This window comes from Balaenoptera acutorostrata, chromosome 11, assembly GCF_949987535.1.
Source record: "Balaenoptera acutorostrata chromosome 11, mBalAcu1.1, whole genome shotgun sequence".
In the NCBI taxonomy this organism is placed as follows: domain Eukaryota; kingdom Metazoa; phylum Chordata; class Mammalia; order Artiodactyla; family Balaenopteridae; genus Balaenoptera; species Balaenoptera acutorostrata.
Genome location: NC_080074.1, coordinates 84,703,000 through 84,721,561, shown reverse-complemented (window position 1 = coordinate 84,721,561; position 18,562 = coordinate 84,703,000). Strand labels below are relative to the sequence as shown.

At 38.5% G+C, this 18,562-nt stretch overlaps 1 protein-coding gene across 3 annotated transcripts in view; it reads right to left on the bottom strand.

The window, feature by feature from the left end:
• ITPR2 (inositol 1,4,5-trisphosphate receptor type 2) overlaps positions 1–18,562 on the bottom strand; it is a 521,140-nt gene that overhangs the window by 313,690 nt on the left and 188,888 nt on the right. For all 3 annotated transcript variants that reach the window (XM_057555894.1, XM_007194868.3, XM_007194867.3), the window contains exon 22: positions 1,685–1,878. In XM_057555894.1, the coding sequence (XP_057411877.1) occupies positions 1,685–1,878 (194 nt within the window). The remainder of the gene's footprint in view (positions 1–1,684; positions 1,879–18,562) is intronic.

Sequence of the window (18,562 nt, the reverse complement as noted above, 5' to 3'; positions counted from 1 at the left end):
ATTAATGAAACATTTATTAGCTTTTAGTTGAAGATTAGTGTTCAATGAATTATATTTTATAAATAGAGCCAAAATTCAAACTTTCATCTTCTACTATAATTATGAAAAAGAATGGAAGGTAGAAGGGAAGGGGGGGAGGGAAGAATAAAAAGAAAGGCAGAGAAAGAGAGTTGAGAGAGAGCTGAAGACAGATAGAGGGAGAAAGTAAGAGAGAAATAAAAAGACTAAAAGAAATACAAGAAATGATGGGGAAAAGAAAGGAAGAGCCTGAGAGGAGGACGAGATGGCAGAAAGCAGGAGACTTGCTTAAGGAACGTGGCTACAAAGAAATTCTTGAAGGGAAGTTCTAAGAAAGAAACATTCAAGAGCAGCACATGGGAACAGACACAGCGCATCAGACTCAGGCACGGAGGCACAAAAATCAGAGCGAGAACAGAGGTTCAACAAGAAATACATAAAGAACCCAAAAGAGGCAGCAAAAGCGAGTCAGCCCTAGCCTGCCCTGCCATAGTATCTCCATCTCATCGTTTTTTAGCTGTTAGGGACTGTTTTGTAAATGCTGCTTTTCTGAACCGTCACTGGGCTAAAATGAGGACACGTATTTCAGAGGCTCTCCCGTGAGGAGGGCGCTAAGCCGGAGGCCCATTACCCACAGGTCAGGTGCTCAACACCTTCCGCAGGTTAGGAACAGGACAACTGAGTGATTTCTCAGGGTCATGAACACAGGGTTGGGAGGGCTGCCAATATTTCTCGGGATTCAGCCTTTGGAATTCCTGGAGGAACTGTGAAATCTTTTATGATTATAAATCTAATTGCTTTAAATAAAAGTGTACAGACCCTTCCAGGACTACTAACCCACTTCTGGTAGCTCAGTCTACATTAAATTATGATGAAAGACTTAGTAAACTGTTTCCAGAATTTTAATAGATCCTCAAAAACTCCAGGCTCCATTCTTCGAATCTGGAATAAATGCTATAATTAAGGGATCATAAAACTACTTTCCAAACTTAAAAAAAATGCTAAGAATTCATAGCTACAGTAATGGGGAATTTATCCACTAAACCACTGGTCATGAAATAGTAATTTACCCCCTTTAAATTCATAGAGATAGGTATTAGACTAGGTTAATTTTAAAATATATATATTATTCCTAGCCTCTTGAAAACAAAATCATCAAGAGAGATAGTCACTTACATAAAATATTAAAAACAATTAACATTTTTGTCAATAAAAATAAAATTTTATTTGAGTTTCTTACTACGATAAATCTGTATACGTAGAATCATATGTCCAATTCAATTAAAAATAGAAAAACAGTTGGAATTCAATCTTAACTTTGCCTACTCTGAAATCCTTCTTAAATAAAGGTAAAATTTAATCAGGGTCAATGCTAAATGACAAAATACATATGAAAGAAGTTATGTCAACCTCAAAGCACTCCACATTTGTTAGGTATCATCATTAATACATTATATTTAGTGAGAATTCACACATGTACTTAATATGTTAAATAGTGTCAGTGTGAGATTTCTTACCAGGCTTATCATTAACGTAAAAGAAATAAAATTAGATCAATACCATTTCAGAATATGTACACAATGATCTGGAACAAAACGTGTAAGAAGTTTAACCAATAACAGGCACAGTTAGGTGTCCGTCACTTCCCTTCCATTAGGCCCTGTACCTGTAAAATCTCAATAATCTTCAGCTTGGTGTCCATGACAGTGACATCCTCGTGCTCGGCGGGGCTCCCCAGCTTGCTGGGATGCAGGCTGGGCTGGATGTCAGGCACACTCACGGGGAAGATGGAACCTCTGCTGAGCACCATCTGGGTCATCAGTTCCCCCACCCCATGGATGGTTCTCATGACATTGTTTCCTGGCACGAGAAAAGTCCTGAAGTCAACACACACGCCACCTCGGCAGACAGCTGTTATATCCAGTTGGCCGCAACCAGACTGAAAATGTGGCAGGAAGAGTACTAAGGATGGCAATGAATAGCATCAGCCTCGCTCCAGCTATCTCCTTGCAGATAAAGTTAAAATAGTGCAGACACATTTCAAAATGACAGATTTTAGAATTGAAAGTTTACTTTTCTCAGAAAGTGCTTTCAAATGACACACTGCAGGCGAGTTGTTGGTAGCTCTAACAATATCCAAGTCAGGTCCTTCTGGAGCACAGTAAGTCCTACCAACTACCGCACCAATAGGCACTAACTCTCACAATAATGAGGAAGAAAGGTTATCAATGTCTACGATAAAGGGCGTTGCAAGTGAGGATACAAAGACTACGTGAAAACATATAAATTAGTGTCCTAACCCTACTCTCAAACCAAGGACTTTTTAGCTTTGCTTTTTCGTAATGCTTGTGAAAAGAGCTTGGGAGGATGATTTTTACAGCTTCATTTTAAGAAAAACTCTTATCTAGAGAGGAAGCACCATTTTATCCATTCCTTCATCAATTTGAATAGAAAATTGTAATTCAAAATCCACAAAAAGCAGCTACGTTTGAGATAATTAGGGAAACAAATTATTGACAAATGATCATTTTCAACGAGGTGTTACTCCTTTCCTGTGCCTTCTCTTGAGTTCGGCTTCTCATTTAATTTGTCCTCCAATAAAACTGCCCACGCACTCATTCCTCACACTGACCACAAGCAGTTGTACCAAAGGATCCTCCTGCCACTCTTACGATTTACCCTCTCCAGCTTAACTACTGTTTCTCACTTCTAAATCCCTACAACAAGCAACAAGGGTTTGAAAGAACAACTGTCTACTTTCCTTTCAGAACAGTGGTCTTTGCTTCGTGGGTGTTCGTGGAGCTTTGCCTCAAGAAAAGGCCTAAGAATCTGGCAAAGAATTTTCCTTTCTCCCAGTGTCTCAGGGTGTAAACCAAGAAAAGGGAAATGGAAATAAGATGGGATGAGATAAAACTCTCAGCTCTAAGCAAAGAGCATAAACTGTGGGAATACCTACAGGATTGAAAGGCAAACAAATAAAGAAAAGGAAAATATGTAAAGGATGACTCACGAGAATCTTCACGGTCCTACGCGCAGACCACAGTTACCATGGAGCCAGTGGTAACCAATATTATTTGTACATTGTGAAAGGTGAAATGCCTTTTAAAATTCATTATCTTATCCATAGATGAAATTAGTATACGTACAAGAGGGTGGCACTGAAATAGTACATTTTTGAGTAGGCAATGAAGGAACATTTTTTCTAGAGTGGCACCTTCCAGGCAGAAATTCATTTGGGTTTTCATTCTGAGAATCTAGGAACTTTTATTACACTGCTGCTTGCATAAGCCAAAATAAAGGGAGAAGAAAAAAATATATGAAAGATAATTTCCAAGTTTGGACAGGGTTGAGACAAAGGATTTGAGACAGCCCCATTTTCTAACAGAAAAACCTGTAATGCGGCAGAATGCTTCACTGTCTATGGTTCTCATACAATCATAACAGTTGAGTATTTCCAAATCCCCCCACAGATTGCAGGGATACAATCTGGCTGTTGGCAATAGTTTTGGGCCATCAATGTTCAATCAGTACATTTATCCGAGCCTGGATTCTAGTATGTGTATGTGTTAGCCTCCAAGAGATGCTTTCTCACCACCAACAGAGAACAGGCTTCTCTGTTATTCTTACCCTTGATTCACACAAAAATCCTTGGCACCCAGTGTCTGCACCTTATTTAGATTTGCATGGAAAATAATCATTTAATCTAAATGATTGTTACATACAAAACATTCACTCAGACAATTCTTTCCCCCAAATATAGATCTTGTCACCAAGAAATTAAAATCTAGAGGCCAGAACCATAATAATATATAACACATGTTGTCAATGAAATGGGAGGGTTCATTCCAGTGATACCACATCCTTAGATGCCTGTGGCACGTGGTTGCCACAAAACTCGCCTAACATCTCCATATATGGCCAACTCTGAGTTTGCAAATTAAAAGATGCTACATTTTCTAGAGTTGCTTGGTGGTGATGAGAAGTGCTTCAGTTATGAACTACTACAGCTTGGAAAACATAAGTCAAACACCACATAAATCACAGACGTGCAAGGCTCCTGGTATCCATTTTTCCACAGAAAAATTTCTAATTCTAGACTGCTGAGATAAGTCAAAGGTGATCGGTCTTCAGCAATGAAAAAGAAGAAATCTATTTCTCTTCTCAACCGTAATTAGTTAATACTACTGAAAAGGTTTCAGTGAAAGGGCTACTATAACATAATATAAATCCTCTGGATAAATTCACGTTTTCTATGTCTTTTATATTAACTCAGCAACTAGAATTTGGATTTATGTATAAAGTATATTGAAATGGTGTGAAAAATGGAGTCATCTTTGTTAGGTAAAAGTACAGAGGAAGGAATTGCTTAGAGACAAAAGCAGATAGACTGTCCAGGTTCTTTCATCATATGATTGTATAGATATTTATACTAATCCTAATTCCCTCAAGAGAAAAACCCAAAAGTAAGACAAGTACAGTAAATGCATACTAGAAATGGTGACTGGGAATGGGTTGAGAGTTCACTGCTTTATTTCTATTATGGTTCCAGTGAGCCAAGTTTCCATTACCAATTCCAGAGACGTGAAAAGCAATAAGGAATTTACATAACACTAAAGCTGTGCTGACCATGATTTAATTTTTCCTTATTCCAAAGTCATTTTACTGCCGGTAATCACACTATAGGCTTCAACAATCATTAAGAGTTATGTGGATTTATAGACAGTATAAGAGATTTAACAGAATATTACTTGATTGAAATTTACCTTACTTCCCTTAGTGTTTTATTTAAAGTCATCTTTATCTGTTACCTCTTTCTATTAGAAATACTTTTCTCCTATGAACACATAAGAATAAAAATGATAATTTGAATTTTCCAGTTGTTTAGATTTCAGATAGACACTTCTGAAATCTTCTAAACATTTATAAGAGATAATAGACATATTTGATAAGAGTTCTGTGAATAATTGTTCACAGCAATTTTCTTGTTTAGTGACTACCAAAGGCAGTTCTCAATGCTTTATAGTAATAGAAGCCAAAAAATGGATAACCCCAAAACCATTCTTATTTCCCTGAAACATATTTTTATAGTTGGACTTGGAAAAATGTATCTGCTGTTATTATAATTCATTTGAAACAGAATGATGTTAAACCATAAAGACATGTTTCAGGACGTCTTCCTACTTCCCCTCCCTGCTCAGCAGCTCCTTATAAACTTTCACTTGCTGGAAAATGCGTACACTCTCTAGAACTAGAGCAGTTCTTTCTATTTTGAACATTCTCTGGAGCAGTGCTTCCTCCCAGTGGTTAGGGTCTGGGTTATAAAAGGACTTTTCTGATTCAAAAAACCCAAAAATATTAACACAAGATCAAAACCTTAGGTAAGCTAGTGATATAAGCAGAGTAACAGGGAACACGGTATCAACCTGGACTAAAAGAAAGATCAAGATTTAACACCTTAGAAGACAATAAATAACCAGCACTCCCAGTTCAAAGTCAGATCACAGTATTTTGGAGAACTACATATCCAGTGCATATACTTCTTTTTTTTTTTTCCCAATGATATTTTATTTTTTTAATTTATTTTATTGAAGTATAGTTGATTTACAATGTTGTGTTAGTTTCTGGTGTACAGCAAAGTGACTCTGTTATACATAAATATACATATTCTTTTTCATATTCTTTCCCATTATGGCTTATTACAAGATATTGAATATAGTTCCCAGTGCTATACAGTAGGGGCTTGTTTTTTATCCGTCGTATATATAATAGTTCGCATCTACTAATCCCATCCCTCCCCTACCCTCCCTTCCCCTTGGCAACCACAAATCTGTTCTCTATGTCTGTGAGTCTGTTTCTGTTTTGTAGATAATTCATTTGTGTCATATTTTAGATTCTGCATATAAGTGATATCATATGGTATTTGTCTTTCTCTTTCTGACTTACTTCGCTTAGTATAATAATCCATAGGTCCATCCATGTTGATGCAAAGGGCATTATTTCATTTTTTTTATGGGTGAGTAGTATTCCATTGCATATATGTACCACATCTTCTTTATCCATTCATGCAAACAGAGTTTTTAATCCATGAGCTGGAGCTGGAGGGAATTTGGTATTCCTCTGCCTTGAGGTCTCTTACCCAGATGGTCACTTGGCTCACCCCCTCAAAATCCCTTCTGATTTCTGGTTCAATGTCCCCTCCTCAGATCTCTTCCAGCCACCCTCTCTAAAGAAGGATTGCCATCACTCTGGATGCTGCTTTACATTTCAGTCATGGCATTATCACTATCTCACAGCATATTTTATATTTGTTTATGCGGGTATTGTATCCTCCCTCAAAACAGAACATAAACTCCATGAGGATATGGATTCTGCCTAGTTTTTGCTTTATCTCCAACACCAGGAATAGTGCCTGACACACAGCAGCCATTCCGTACATGCTTGTTAGATTATTGCACAAATAAAAAAAAAAAGTTGGATGAACAAACGAATTATTAAAAATGATAATTTTGGGACTTCTCTGGTGGTGCAGTGGTTAAGAATCCACCTACCAAGGGACTTCCCTGGTGGCGCAGTGGTTAAGAATCCACCTGCCAATGCAGGGGACCCGGGTTCGATCCCTGGTCCAGGAAGATTCCACATGCCTGGAGCAACTAAGCCCACATGCCACCACTACTGAGCCTGTGCGCCACAACTACTGAAGCCTGCATGCCTAGAGCCCGTGCTCCACAACAAGAGAAGCCACCACAGTGAGAAGCCTGCACAATGCAACGAAGCATAGTTCCCGCTTGCTACAACTAGAGAAAGCCCGTGCGCAGCAAAGATGACCCAACGCAGCCAAAAATAAATTAATTAATTAATTTTAAAACAAACAAAAAAAGAATCCGCCTGCCAACGCAAGGAACACAGGTTCGATCCCTGGTCCAGGAAGATCCCACATGCCGTGGGGCAACTAAGCCCATGCGCCACAACTACTGAGCCTGAGCGCTAGAGCCCGGGAGCCACAATTACTGAGCCCACGCGCCACAACTACTGAAGCCCACGTGCCTACAGCCCATGCTCCACAACAAGGGAAGCCACCTCAATGAGAAGCCCAGGCACTGCAACGAAGAGTAGCCCCCACTCACCGCAACTAGAGAAAAGCTTGCGTGCAGCAACAAAGACCCAATGCAGCCAAAAAAATAATAATTTTTATAAGGCTTACATAAAAAATTAGATATTATTACACTAAGGGTAAGTTTCATCAAGGTGAGTTTTTGCTTGCTTTCTTTTATACTTTCTGAATTTTCTAATTTTTTTCTAAAAGCATATATAATTTCATGTTACTTAAAAACGTATTTGTTAAAAAGAAAAACATGTTTAATACAATAGATAACAATGAGATAAGGAAAATCATGGAATCTGTCTTTATCAAGGGCATATCACATCCCATGTACTTTGCTAGGCCACATACACTGTTCACAGCAGGTAGGGAGGTGGGGAACTCATCTCATTTTACACAGACAGAAAGTGGCAGAGCCTCAGATTCAGGTCAACTAATGTCAATGTGCATCTTTTCCCCACACCATGTCGCTTCACTAAAGGCTATCACCTTCCAAGTTTCCAAAGATTTTATACTAGAACTCAGAAACCTACCAAATGCAGAAAGAAAATATCCTAGTTAAAACTGTGTACTGAAAACGTAGAATTACTATTAATCATACCATGAATCTGCTCACATTATTCTCAAGTGATCTTATCCAACCAGTTATTATTATATAATGAACCAACACTGCTCGTGACATTATGGTTATATGACACAATTTAATTTTAAGGGCAGCCCCTGTTCAGAAACTATTTATTAGGTAACCAATGTTCATCTGGCTCTTATATTAGGGATATCGAGGATGGGAGGACATAAGAGAAGTAAAGAGTTTATAATAGAGCTAAGAAAACAGAAAACATGTCTCCCCTCTCCCCAATTGAAGATCAAATACAAAGCAAATAAGATAGTAATAGTATAGCACGGACGGTATACAAAATTGTTTAGGATATTTATTTTAATTGGGAAAATTATCTTAGGGTGAGGAGAGTGAAAGGCAGCTTCACTGAAGAGATACAATTTTGAACTAGGCTTTGAATGGTGTGAAGGATTTAGATTACTGTGATCTTTCTCAAATCACTTTGCCATCCGATGCTCAGAATCTTAATCCTAATAAAATAGGTCCCAATTCCTTGTGAGAATAAAATTATATAATGTCTGCAAAAAAATCATGAAGAATGAAAAATACCATATAATTGTAAGGTATTACCTCAAAATGAAAAATGGAGGACACATGCGTGCTTTCACTACACCCATGAAAGACAGCTCTTCTCTGTTTCATTATGTTCTACTATAGTGGTCACCACCTTAGTAATGAGCCTGTGGTCCATCACATAATCATAGCCCATTACCTCTTACACTATGACATGGTTGACACAAAATATCACCTCTAAAAGGAGAAGTCTTGCAGAGGAATGGTTTATAAAGAATACTCAATGGCCGGAGTAGATGATATGACACCTAATTTTCTTCATTCTGAATAAACACTCGTTGAACACAGTATGTTGATAAGCCATTTACAGATTCCAACTTTCCAAGAGCTTAGAGACAGAACAGGGCTTCCCTGGTGGTGCAGTGGTTAAGAATCCGCCTGCCAATGCAGGGGACTCAGGTTTGAGCCCTGGTCTGGGAAGATCTCACATGCCACGGAGCAACTAAGTCCATGCGCCACAACTACTGAGTCTGCGCTCTAGAGCCCACAAGCCACAACTACTGAAGCCCGTGCGCCTAGAGCCCGTGCTCCGCAACAAAGAGAAGCCACTGCAATGAGAAGCCCGTGCACCACAACGAAGAGTAGCCCCCGCTCACCGCAACTAGGGAAAGCCTGCGCACAGCAGCAAAGACCCAACGCAGCCAAAAATAAATAAAAATAAATACATTTATAAAAAGAAAGAAACAGAACAAAGCAAAACCTACTAGAAACATGTTACTAAAGTATAGTAATGTTATTAGCCATCTTTTTCTGAATATCAAGTAGGCTGCTTAGAGGAAAATTATTTCCCATCCCACACCCTAAAGAAGTGTTATTCAAAGGATGAATTGAAAAAGCAATTCATACAAAACACTGGTTGAGTTCTACATCTTATTTTGGATTTCATCACTGTCAAATACTGACTAAGTCATTTCAGTATTCCAATCCTCAAGATTTCATTTTAATTTGCCAAACTGATCTTTAATTTTTAACAGCCGGTAATGCAAGCAATAAGTGGATTTACATACTATTTTTATAATTGAGATGTAAATTAAATACAGTACAATACGCAGATCTTAAATGAAAGGTTTTAGTAGTTTGGACAAGGAAGGACCCATATAAACCACATGGTATCCAGATATTCAGACATTTCCGTTACCCCAGAAAGCTCTTTTGTGCCCTTTCCCAGTTATTGAGCTCTACATTCCCCCTCACCACCACCACCAAAAACAACCACTCCTCTGATTTATCATACCATAGAGATATACACTGAATAGTATACAGTTTCATAGGTATGATTTTAGTTAACTGATTATAGTCAAAGAGTACTATTAAATCAAGCACTGTTAAAGTACAGAAGGGCCTCTAGCTCCTTGCTGCTCTGTTGTTGTCTCGCCCACATAAGTATTTTTGTCAGTGACAGGTGAAGTCAGAAAGAGCATGCTTTGCAAATGCAAAGACAACATGAAACAATGAAGGATAACTAATATAGTAAATGACTCCATCAAATCCCAAAACTACATTGACAGGTTGAAAACTAATGGATTAAAATCAATAAAACCAAGAGCTGGTTCTTTGAAAGGGTAAACAAAATTGACCAACCTCTGGCCAGGCTCACCAAGAAGAAAAGAGAGAGGACCCAAATAAACAAAATAAGAAATGAAAAAGGAGAAATCTCAGTTGACACTGCAGAAATACAGAAAACCATAAGAGAATACTATGAACAATTAATTATATGCCAACAAATTTGACAACCTAGAAGAAACGGACAACTTTCTAGAAACATACAGCCCATCAAAATTGAATCAAGAAGAAATAGATGATTTGAACAGACTGATCACTAGAAGTGAAATAGAATCTGTAATCTAAAAAAATAAAAAATAAAACTCCCTACAAACAAAAGTCTAGGACCAGATGGCTTCACATGCGAATTCTACCAAACATACAAAGAAGAACTTATACTGAGCCTTCTCAAATTCTTCCAAAAGATTGAAGAGGAGGGAAGACTCCCAAAGACATTCTATGAAGCGACCATCACCCTGATACCAAAACCAAAGACACCACCAAAAAAGAAAATTAAAGGCCAATATCTTTGATGAATATAGATGCAAAAATTCTCAACAAAATATTAGCAAACCGAATCCAACAATACATAAAAAAGATCATAGGCCACAACCAAGTGGGATTCATCCCAAGTTCACAAGGATGGCTCAATATGTGCAAATCAGTCAATGCATTAACAAAAGAAAACTAATGGGTTAAGTCCAACAAAGTAAAATCAAAATATAAAATGCCCTGCCATTTAGGTCCAAATAAAACCAACTCAAGTATGTGATGGGAAAGTGTGATGTTAACAGAGCACAAACTAGAACTTCAGTTTCATTCAAGCTCAGTAGAAATCAATACTATGTCATCATTACCAAAAACACTCATTTTCATCTAGACTGTATTACAAAAGTAAAGTGTTCATTATGAATGAGAAAATAACTGTTCTTGCCAAACCAGTGATCAAAAATATTAGAATCATAAGAGGAACTGTTAAAGAAACTGCTGGTGATGACACAGAGAGGAGGAGATATTCAGGTGACATGCCGGCCATCTGCAAACATAGAAAGAACTGATATGTGAAAGTGAGGCTAGATTTCCACATGGCTCCAGGGAACAAAAGTAGGGCTGCTTGTTGGAAGTGAGAGGGAGGTATATTTAGGATAACCTAACAAAAGAGACAATATTTGGAGCTGTTGTAAATAAGAAAGACCTACCTTTTGCAGCAGTAAAATCTTGGTCACTCAGGTGTTCCAAGAGATCCTAGATGACCATTTGCTACAGGTACTATGAAGTTCTGAAGTTCATATAGACGATTTCTACAGTCCCTTTACGTGCTAATGTTCTACAAATCTATGATTAGGTTCCAATAAGGTGCCTTACTGTAGGTCACTGGTGGATGCTCTTGACCAGAAATTGAGGGAACTGAGGAACCTACCCCAGTGTATTAACACCTTGAGGCATTAGATTCTGAGGGTCAAACAGTATTTACAATTGGCGGAAATAACTGAGTAGAAAGAAGGTGAGGACAACCTGGTCCTCTTTAGTCATTCTCATTATTTGTGAGGTCATCTAGGTATTGATTCTGTCCTCTTAACTCAATTTGGTAATGTCAGTAGCTCTTCCTAGCTGCCAGGAATCATTTACACCACTCCTACAGAACTCCAGAGGTTTCAGAGTCACTTTATAGCTTAGAGAATAAGAATAAACTCCACACTAAACTGTGGAAGGTGCTTCATCCATTGTGTGGCTGATACGTTTGGGAAACCAAAACCCAAAGTACTACAGACAATGCCTTTGTTTCCAACACATCCCAGAGAAATACAGATGAACCGACAGAGTCTTCTGCCTCTATTGAGTTAAATTAATTACAAAGTATAACAAAAATATTTTTCTGTATCATAAATTTATGTGAGCAACCCCTGGCTGAGAGAACTAGAAGGAAGTTATATAGAGTTGCTTCCTGACTTAATGTAATATGGAAATTATGCATGCATCACACCCATTAAATCCTCCTGAAATTTATGAACCTACACAGTTAGCAAGGGAATATTTGAACCATATTATTCTGTTAAGATGGTGCACCAAACCTAAATGCTCACAGACGAATGGATAAAAAAGATGTGGTGTATATATATATATATATATATATATATATATATATATATACATACATACATACAATGGAATACTACTCAGCCATAAAAAAAGAATGAAATAATGCCATTTGCATCAGTGTGGATGGACCTAGAGATTATCGTACTAAGTGAAGTAAGTCAGAAAGAGAAAGACAAATACCATATAATATCACTTATATGTGGAATCTAAAATATGATACAAATGAATTTATTTACAAAACTGAAACAGACTCACAGACATAGAAAACAAACTTATGGTTACCAAAGGGGAAAGCCAGGGTCGGGGGAGGAGGGATAAATTAGGAGTTTGGGATTAGTAGATGCAAACTATTATATATAAAGCAGATAAACAACAAGTTCCTACTGTGTAGAACAGGGAACTAATTATATTCAATATCTACCTGTAATAAACCATAATGGAAAAGAATATAAAAAAGAATATATTACATATACGTGGTATGTGTGTGTGTGTGTATATATATATATATATATATATACACATTTATAACTGAATCACTTTGCTGTACACCAGAACCTAACAAAACACTGTAAATCAACTATACATCAATTATAAAAAAGAGATGGTGCAGAGATCATGAAAAGGTATAACATTAATCACTAAAATTGTAGAAACAAAATACCAGGAAGTATTTTAACATGAACCGGCATTTGTCATGTTATCTCCCATTCATTGGAAGTTTCGAAAGCCAAATTAAAATTTCATAAGTAATAAAAGAAAAACAATTATAAATCTGAGATGTCATGATCTAGAATATATTTTTATCATTCAAATACATATTTATATAAAACATGTAGGTTACATACATTCATCAAATGTATGTCACTCAGTAAATATTTTTGAAAGCCAAGTATGCATGTTATGTTAGGCATGGTACAAGTTAGCTACGGAACCAGAAACAGAATGTATTTTCATAGCTTTTCTCCCCACTTCTGGCTCTCTCAGTCAATAAATTTGAATCTTTATTATTGAATTTTCTAGGTAGTAATTCTAAGAGTCATGGAGCCTTTCGTAAGTCTACTAGGAAAAACAGACATAAAAAATTTCAACACCAACAAGAAAAAGTCACCAACATATATTTGGAATATTAGGGTCTCTAAATATTTTTGTCCTTCAAATGCATGCATATTTATATAAGGCATGGCACATAAATTCATCCTAGTGATAAGCGAGTTATGAAAGTATATATGAAATACAGAAGTAGCTCATAGCAAGGTGTCCTAGAGGATAAAATTGTTTCGTATTACTGGGGAAACAGCAAGAGACAGAACTAGAGACGTCTGATGCAGATTATGAAGACCTGTGGGCACCAACTTAGGGAACTGGGTTGTTACTCTCTAAGAGATGATGACAACTAAGTAAGAGGTAGAGTATGTGATTCAGAAGGATCCTTACGTGGGAATGTGGAGAAAAAGCCAAAAACAGAGTCAGGGAGACCAGCAGGGAGTGAAAAGGAACATCCAACTTCAAGATATTTAAGTGGTAACAGTTTTAAGACTTGTGTTTCAAACTTTGTTGCTGAGACAATCCCAACAACGGTTCATGAAGGCGAGATTCTTGGCTTAATTTTTTTTTTTTTTTTGGATCTGACTTGTGAAATCACCTCAAGTTAAATCAAAACTCTTTAATAAACACCCACTGTTTCGTGTTAAAGTTTCTTGGGAAACTTGGAAAAAGTAGAAAGCAGAGTCCCTGCAGACGAAGAAGTCATCTGTACAGAAAGTAGTGTAACAGCAGAAAGCACATCCGTGGCAGGGCTGTTGGTTTTTGTGAAGAACTAGAGAAAAAGAAAAAGAAAGCTGAATTCAAAATTTGGCTCAGCAAGCTACAGGCTGTATGGTCTCAGGGCAAGTATTTACCCTCTGTAAGAGCACATTTCCTGGGCAAAATGTGACCATAATACCTACTTGCTGGATTGTGAGAAGGATTACAGATAAAAATATGCAAGATTTTGATGTGTGTTAGGCGTTAAATGTAAATACTAGATTCCCTTGTGAAGTAATCCTCTGTCAAATGTGTGGCCTAGCAAATGGTGGACACTCACTGTTAACTATATAATAGACATATTACATCGTTATTCTCTGCCTATTTTTATACCTTCATTTGATTTTTTAAAGGGATGTGATGTAGCGTAGATCATGTGTTTGAGAACCTCTTGATATAGAGAGAGGAGACTAAACCCAGAGGGGGAAAACAAGTCCTCCCAGGCACCACTGATAACTAAGAGAAAACCTGACAGTTATAGGCACTTTTTCTAAAACTTCTAAAAGCTTAAGGAGGAAAAAAATATATAATAAAAGTGTAAAAGACACTATACATTAAGCCAGAAAGGACTCAGAGGTACAGTCAGCACAGCACAAAGCTGGTAAGAGAACCAGACTCAGAAGATCAGAATATCACAGAAATCTTCCTTTACATCTGAAGAAAAGGATTCCATAAAACACTTGCTGCCCGGAGTGGATTTCTGATGCCAGTGATTCTGGGGCATTTGGAAGTGGGTAGCCTCTAGAAATTTTTTTCATCTCTAGAACTTTGTTGTGCATTTCAATGTCTTAATGTTGTTTTTATTTGTCTCCCTAACCTCTACCTTCTATAAGATCTGAATCATTTGTATTTTTCTTCCTAATCTGTATTTCCTATGAGATCTTAATCTTGACCTACCGTTTTTCCAATCACGGTACTTTTCTGGAAAATATCTGTGGTGGATGCTGTGACAGTCCTGCCCAGATTCCCTTTCAGGAATGAAGGACTATTGCCTCAGCTGCTGGGAGTGCCACTTGGGGGACAGCCCTCAAAAGTCAGCCCTCTGGGGATCGGCTGGTCTGAAAACAGCTGCCTCAAGCAAGACCACACCCCATTCCAGGGCGGCATGAAAACTCAGCCCCCTCACTCCAATGAGAGGGAACTCTGAAAGGACATCCCAACCTCAGACCACCCAGAGGCTCCCCACCAAGACCGCAACACAACCCAATTTCTCACTTGGCCCAGGCCCGCTTCGTTCCCTTCCCTTCCACCAGGGTTGATGCTAAGAGCTCTCTCTAATAAGCCTCCTGCGTGCTAATCTCTGTTCAGAGTCTGCTTCCTGGGGAACACAACCTGCACTAAGGACCTCCAGAGCTCCTGGGCAGTTGTTGTCAGGAGAAGACTCTCCAGGCGTGATGAGGACAAAACACTCATCGGACACAGGGCACACACACAGAGGACAAGAGAAACCCATCACTGTGGATAGGATTGCGCACGTGTCCCTGCCGCCTCTTTGAGGCTCCAGCTCCCTTTACTAGGAGCATATGATGTGGATGGGGAGAAGGTGTAGGCAGAAGGGAGAAGCAGCAGATGGGAGCAGGCAGGTGTGAGGAACGAGACCCAGAGTGGATGAGATAGATCTGCCTGAAGGCGAGGGACAGGCTGGAAGCAGAGATGAGGCAGGACCATCTAAAAGAAGCATCGCGAGGGGCAGAATGGTGGCGGGAAAAATTAAGTCCCGAAGTCCAGGAAAGAGATGTTCAAATGATGACTGGTCCCTGTGGCATCTTCCTCCGGCAAGCCAACCTGCCTGCCACTTCTGAGCACTGTGAGCTGTGCTGTGAACTTATGCCCTTTATACCGACCTGGAAGGAGCTCAGTCTGATGAAACATTGACAGGAGCTGAAGGGACATTAGAGAGAGTCCTTAAAATGAAGCTGCCTGGACCTTTGCTACCTGCTGTTCGGTGATGGTCACTGTACTAAACCTCATTTCTGTTCTTTCTCATCCTCCATCTCCACATATACACGTCCTCAGAGTCCCAACTTGCACACAGGTAAGCCTTTCTTGCTTGCTTACTTGCTTGCTTTTTTGGATACTCGATATTTTAAGTGAACTAAGGCTCCTGGTTTCAAGGCCTTGTAGCTGGTGTCTTTACAAAGAGCAGTCACAGCTCTCAACCAGGAGTCATGCTTCATGGATATTTGCTAAAAGGAGTGTTTTTGCAACACACATTAAAAAGAACACCATTGAGTGAGCGAATGAGAATTACATACTAATCTTCGAAGAATCACAGTTTTGAACTGAAAGAGACTGTAAAGATCACATTTAGATTAACCTCCTGATTTTATAAAGGAAGAAACTATTTTCTGGCAGACTTTCTGCTGCAAATATTTTCTTCCTTTCCCACCCATATAACACTATTAAAAAATGTCTCTGCTCCACCTCCCATCTCAATTTCCCTTCTCCTTTTAAAAAGCAACTATGCTGCCAGGAAAAGCATTTCAAGGTGGATCATGTGAAGTCCCAGCCAAGGCAAAAAAAAAAAAAAAAAGTTAAATTGAAGAAGCAGCTGGTTCTTTGCCACTAGATGGGGAGTTAGCACGCCCTCACTCTCCTCCCCCGATCTTCTGGGGCAAGGGGTACTACTGGACATTTGTGTATCCAAGGTGCCTCTACTACCCTCCCTCCTTATCTCTTCCTTACCCTGGGTTGGGCCCATAGGGCTACGTGAGTCACCAGTGCAGCTGGAATCCTTTTAGGGCAGGAGGATAATTTCAGGCTGCTGTGGTTACCTGTATTTTATTCTCTAAGACCAAAGGCACTTCAGCTCCCACCCTGAAACCTCAAAGGAAAGGAAATCCTAAAAGTAAATGGAATTTCCATCGATTTTTTTTTTTGGTGATTTCCCTTTTTCAATATTATAACATATATGCCAAAAAAAAAGATTATTTGGTTACCGACTGGGAACAGGCCAACCTTTCAGGGCTTGACTACAGAAACTCCCAAGAACTTGGAGCTGTGAAAAAGCAAAATGGTAGAAGATGAAAAGAAACTATTCGGCTCTTATTTGACATTTTGGCAGTTTTCTGATCTATTGTCTTTTCAAACTGCGGTGAGTTCAAGGGTTGGGGGGCAATTGTGAGAAGAAATGACAGTGGTGACCTAGACACCCGAATGAGCCCAAGTCTTACTCAATGGTTAGACTGTATTGCTCCATTTTGGAGGTTTAAATTTGAACCCCAGTTCCATTCAAACAACAAACAGATAAATGAAAGGATATTGACAGGATAACTAAATAACAAATTAGACTTAAACCATTTCCAGACTGTGTCAAGTTCTATACTCTGCTCAAAAGGAGATGATACTCTCACCTTTCCGAGTTAACACGTTATGTTGCTCTTAGGAGAATGTATAAGTAGGATTCACATTTGTCCCAACCATTTAAATGACTCTCTAGTAGAACAAAATACACCCACACACCTGTAATAAGTGATCTTAATTAATCACATTAGTATAGGCATACCTCAGAGATACTGCAGGTTCAGTTCCAGACCACCACGGCAAATCATATATCGCAATAAAAATGAGTCACAGGAAGTTTTTTTGGTTTCCCAGTGCATATAAAAGTTATGTTTACACCATGGTTTAGTCTATTAAGTGTACAACAGCATTATGTGTAAAAAAAAAAAAACAACAATGTACACACCTTAACTTAAAAAATATTTTAATGCTAAAAATTGCTAACCATCTGGATAGTTTATTTTCTTTTAACGTCAAAGAAGGTCAGTGTCTACCCATGTTCAAACACTGCATGACATGTCTGTCCTAATAATAGTTGAGTCTTTTCACAGAGTGTATTCACAATAACATGTCATTTGATAAATTCATAAATGTAAGAATAAATGAAATTACCTTAATCATAAAAAAAAAATGCTAACCATCATCTGAGCCCTCACTGAATTATAATCTGTTGGCTGGTGGAGGCTCTTGCCTCAGTGTTGATGGCTGCTGACTGATCAGGGTGGGGTTTGGTGGCAGTTCAGGTGGCCGTGGCAGTTTCTCAAAATAAGACAACAGTGAAGTCTGCTGCATCAATCCTCTTTTCATGAACAATTTCTCTGTAGCTGTTTGACAGTATTTTAACCACAGTAGAACTTCTTTCAAATGTGGAGCCAATCCCCTCAAACCCTGCCACTGCTTTACCAACTCAGTTTATATAATATTCTAAATCCTTTGTTGTCATCCCAACAATCTTCACAGCACCTTCACCAGGAGCAGATTCCATCTCAAGAAACCACTTTCTTCGCTCATAAGAAACAACTCCTCAATTGTTCAAGTTTTAACTTGAGATTATAGCAATTCAGTGACATCTTCAGGCTCTACTTCTAATTCTAGTTCTCTTGCTACTTAATACCACATCTGCAGTTACTTCCTCCACTGAAGTTTTGAACCCCTCAAAGTCATCCCTGAGGGCTGGAATCAACTTCTTCCAAACTCCTGTTAATGTTGATATTTTGACCTCTTCTCATGAATCACAAATGTTCTTAATGACATCTAGAATGAGAAGTCTTTCCAGAAGGTTTTCTATTTACTCTGCCCAGGTCCATCAGAAGAATCACTACCTAAGCCAGCTAGAGTCTTATAAAATGTATTTCTTAAATAATAAGACTTGAAAGTCAAAATTATTCCCTGATCCATGGGCTGCAGAATGGATGCTGTGTTAGCAGGCAGGGAAACAACATTAATCTGGCTGTACGTCTCCATCAGAGCTCTTGCGTGACCAGGTGCACTGTCAATGAGCAGTAATATTCTGGAAGAAATCTTTT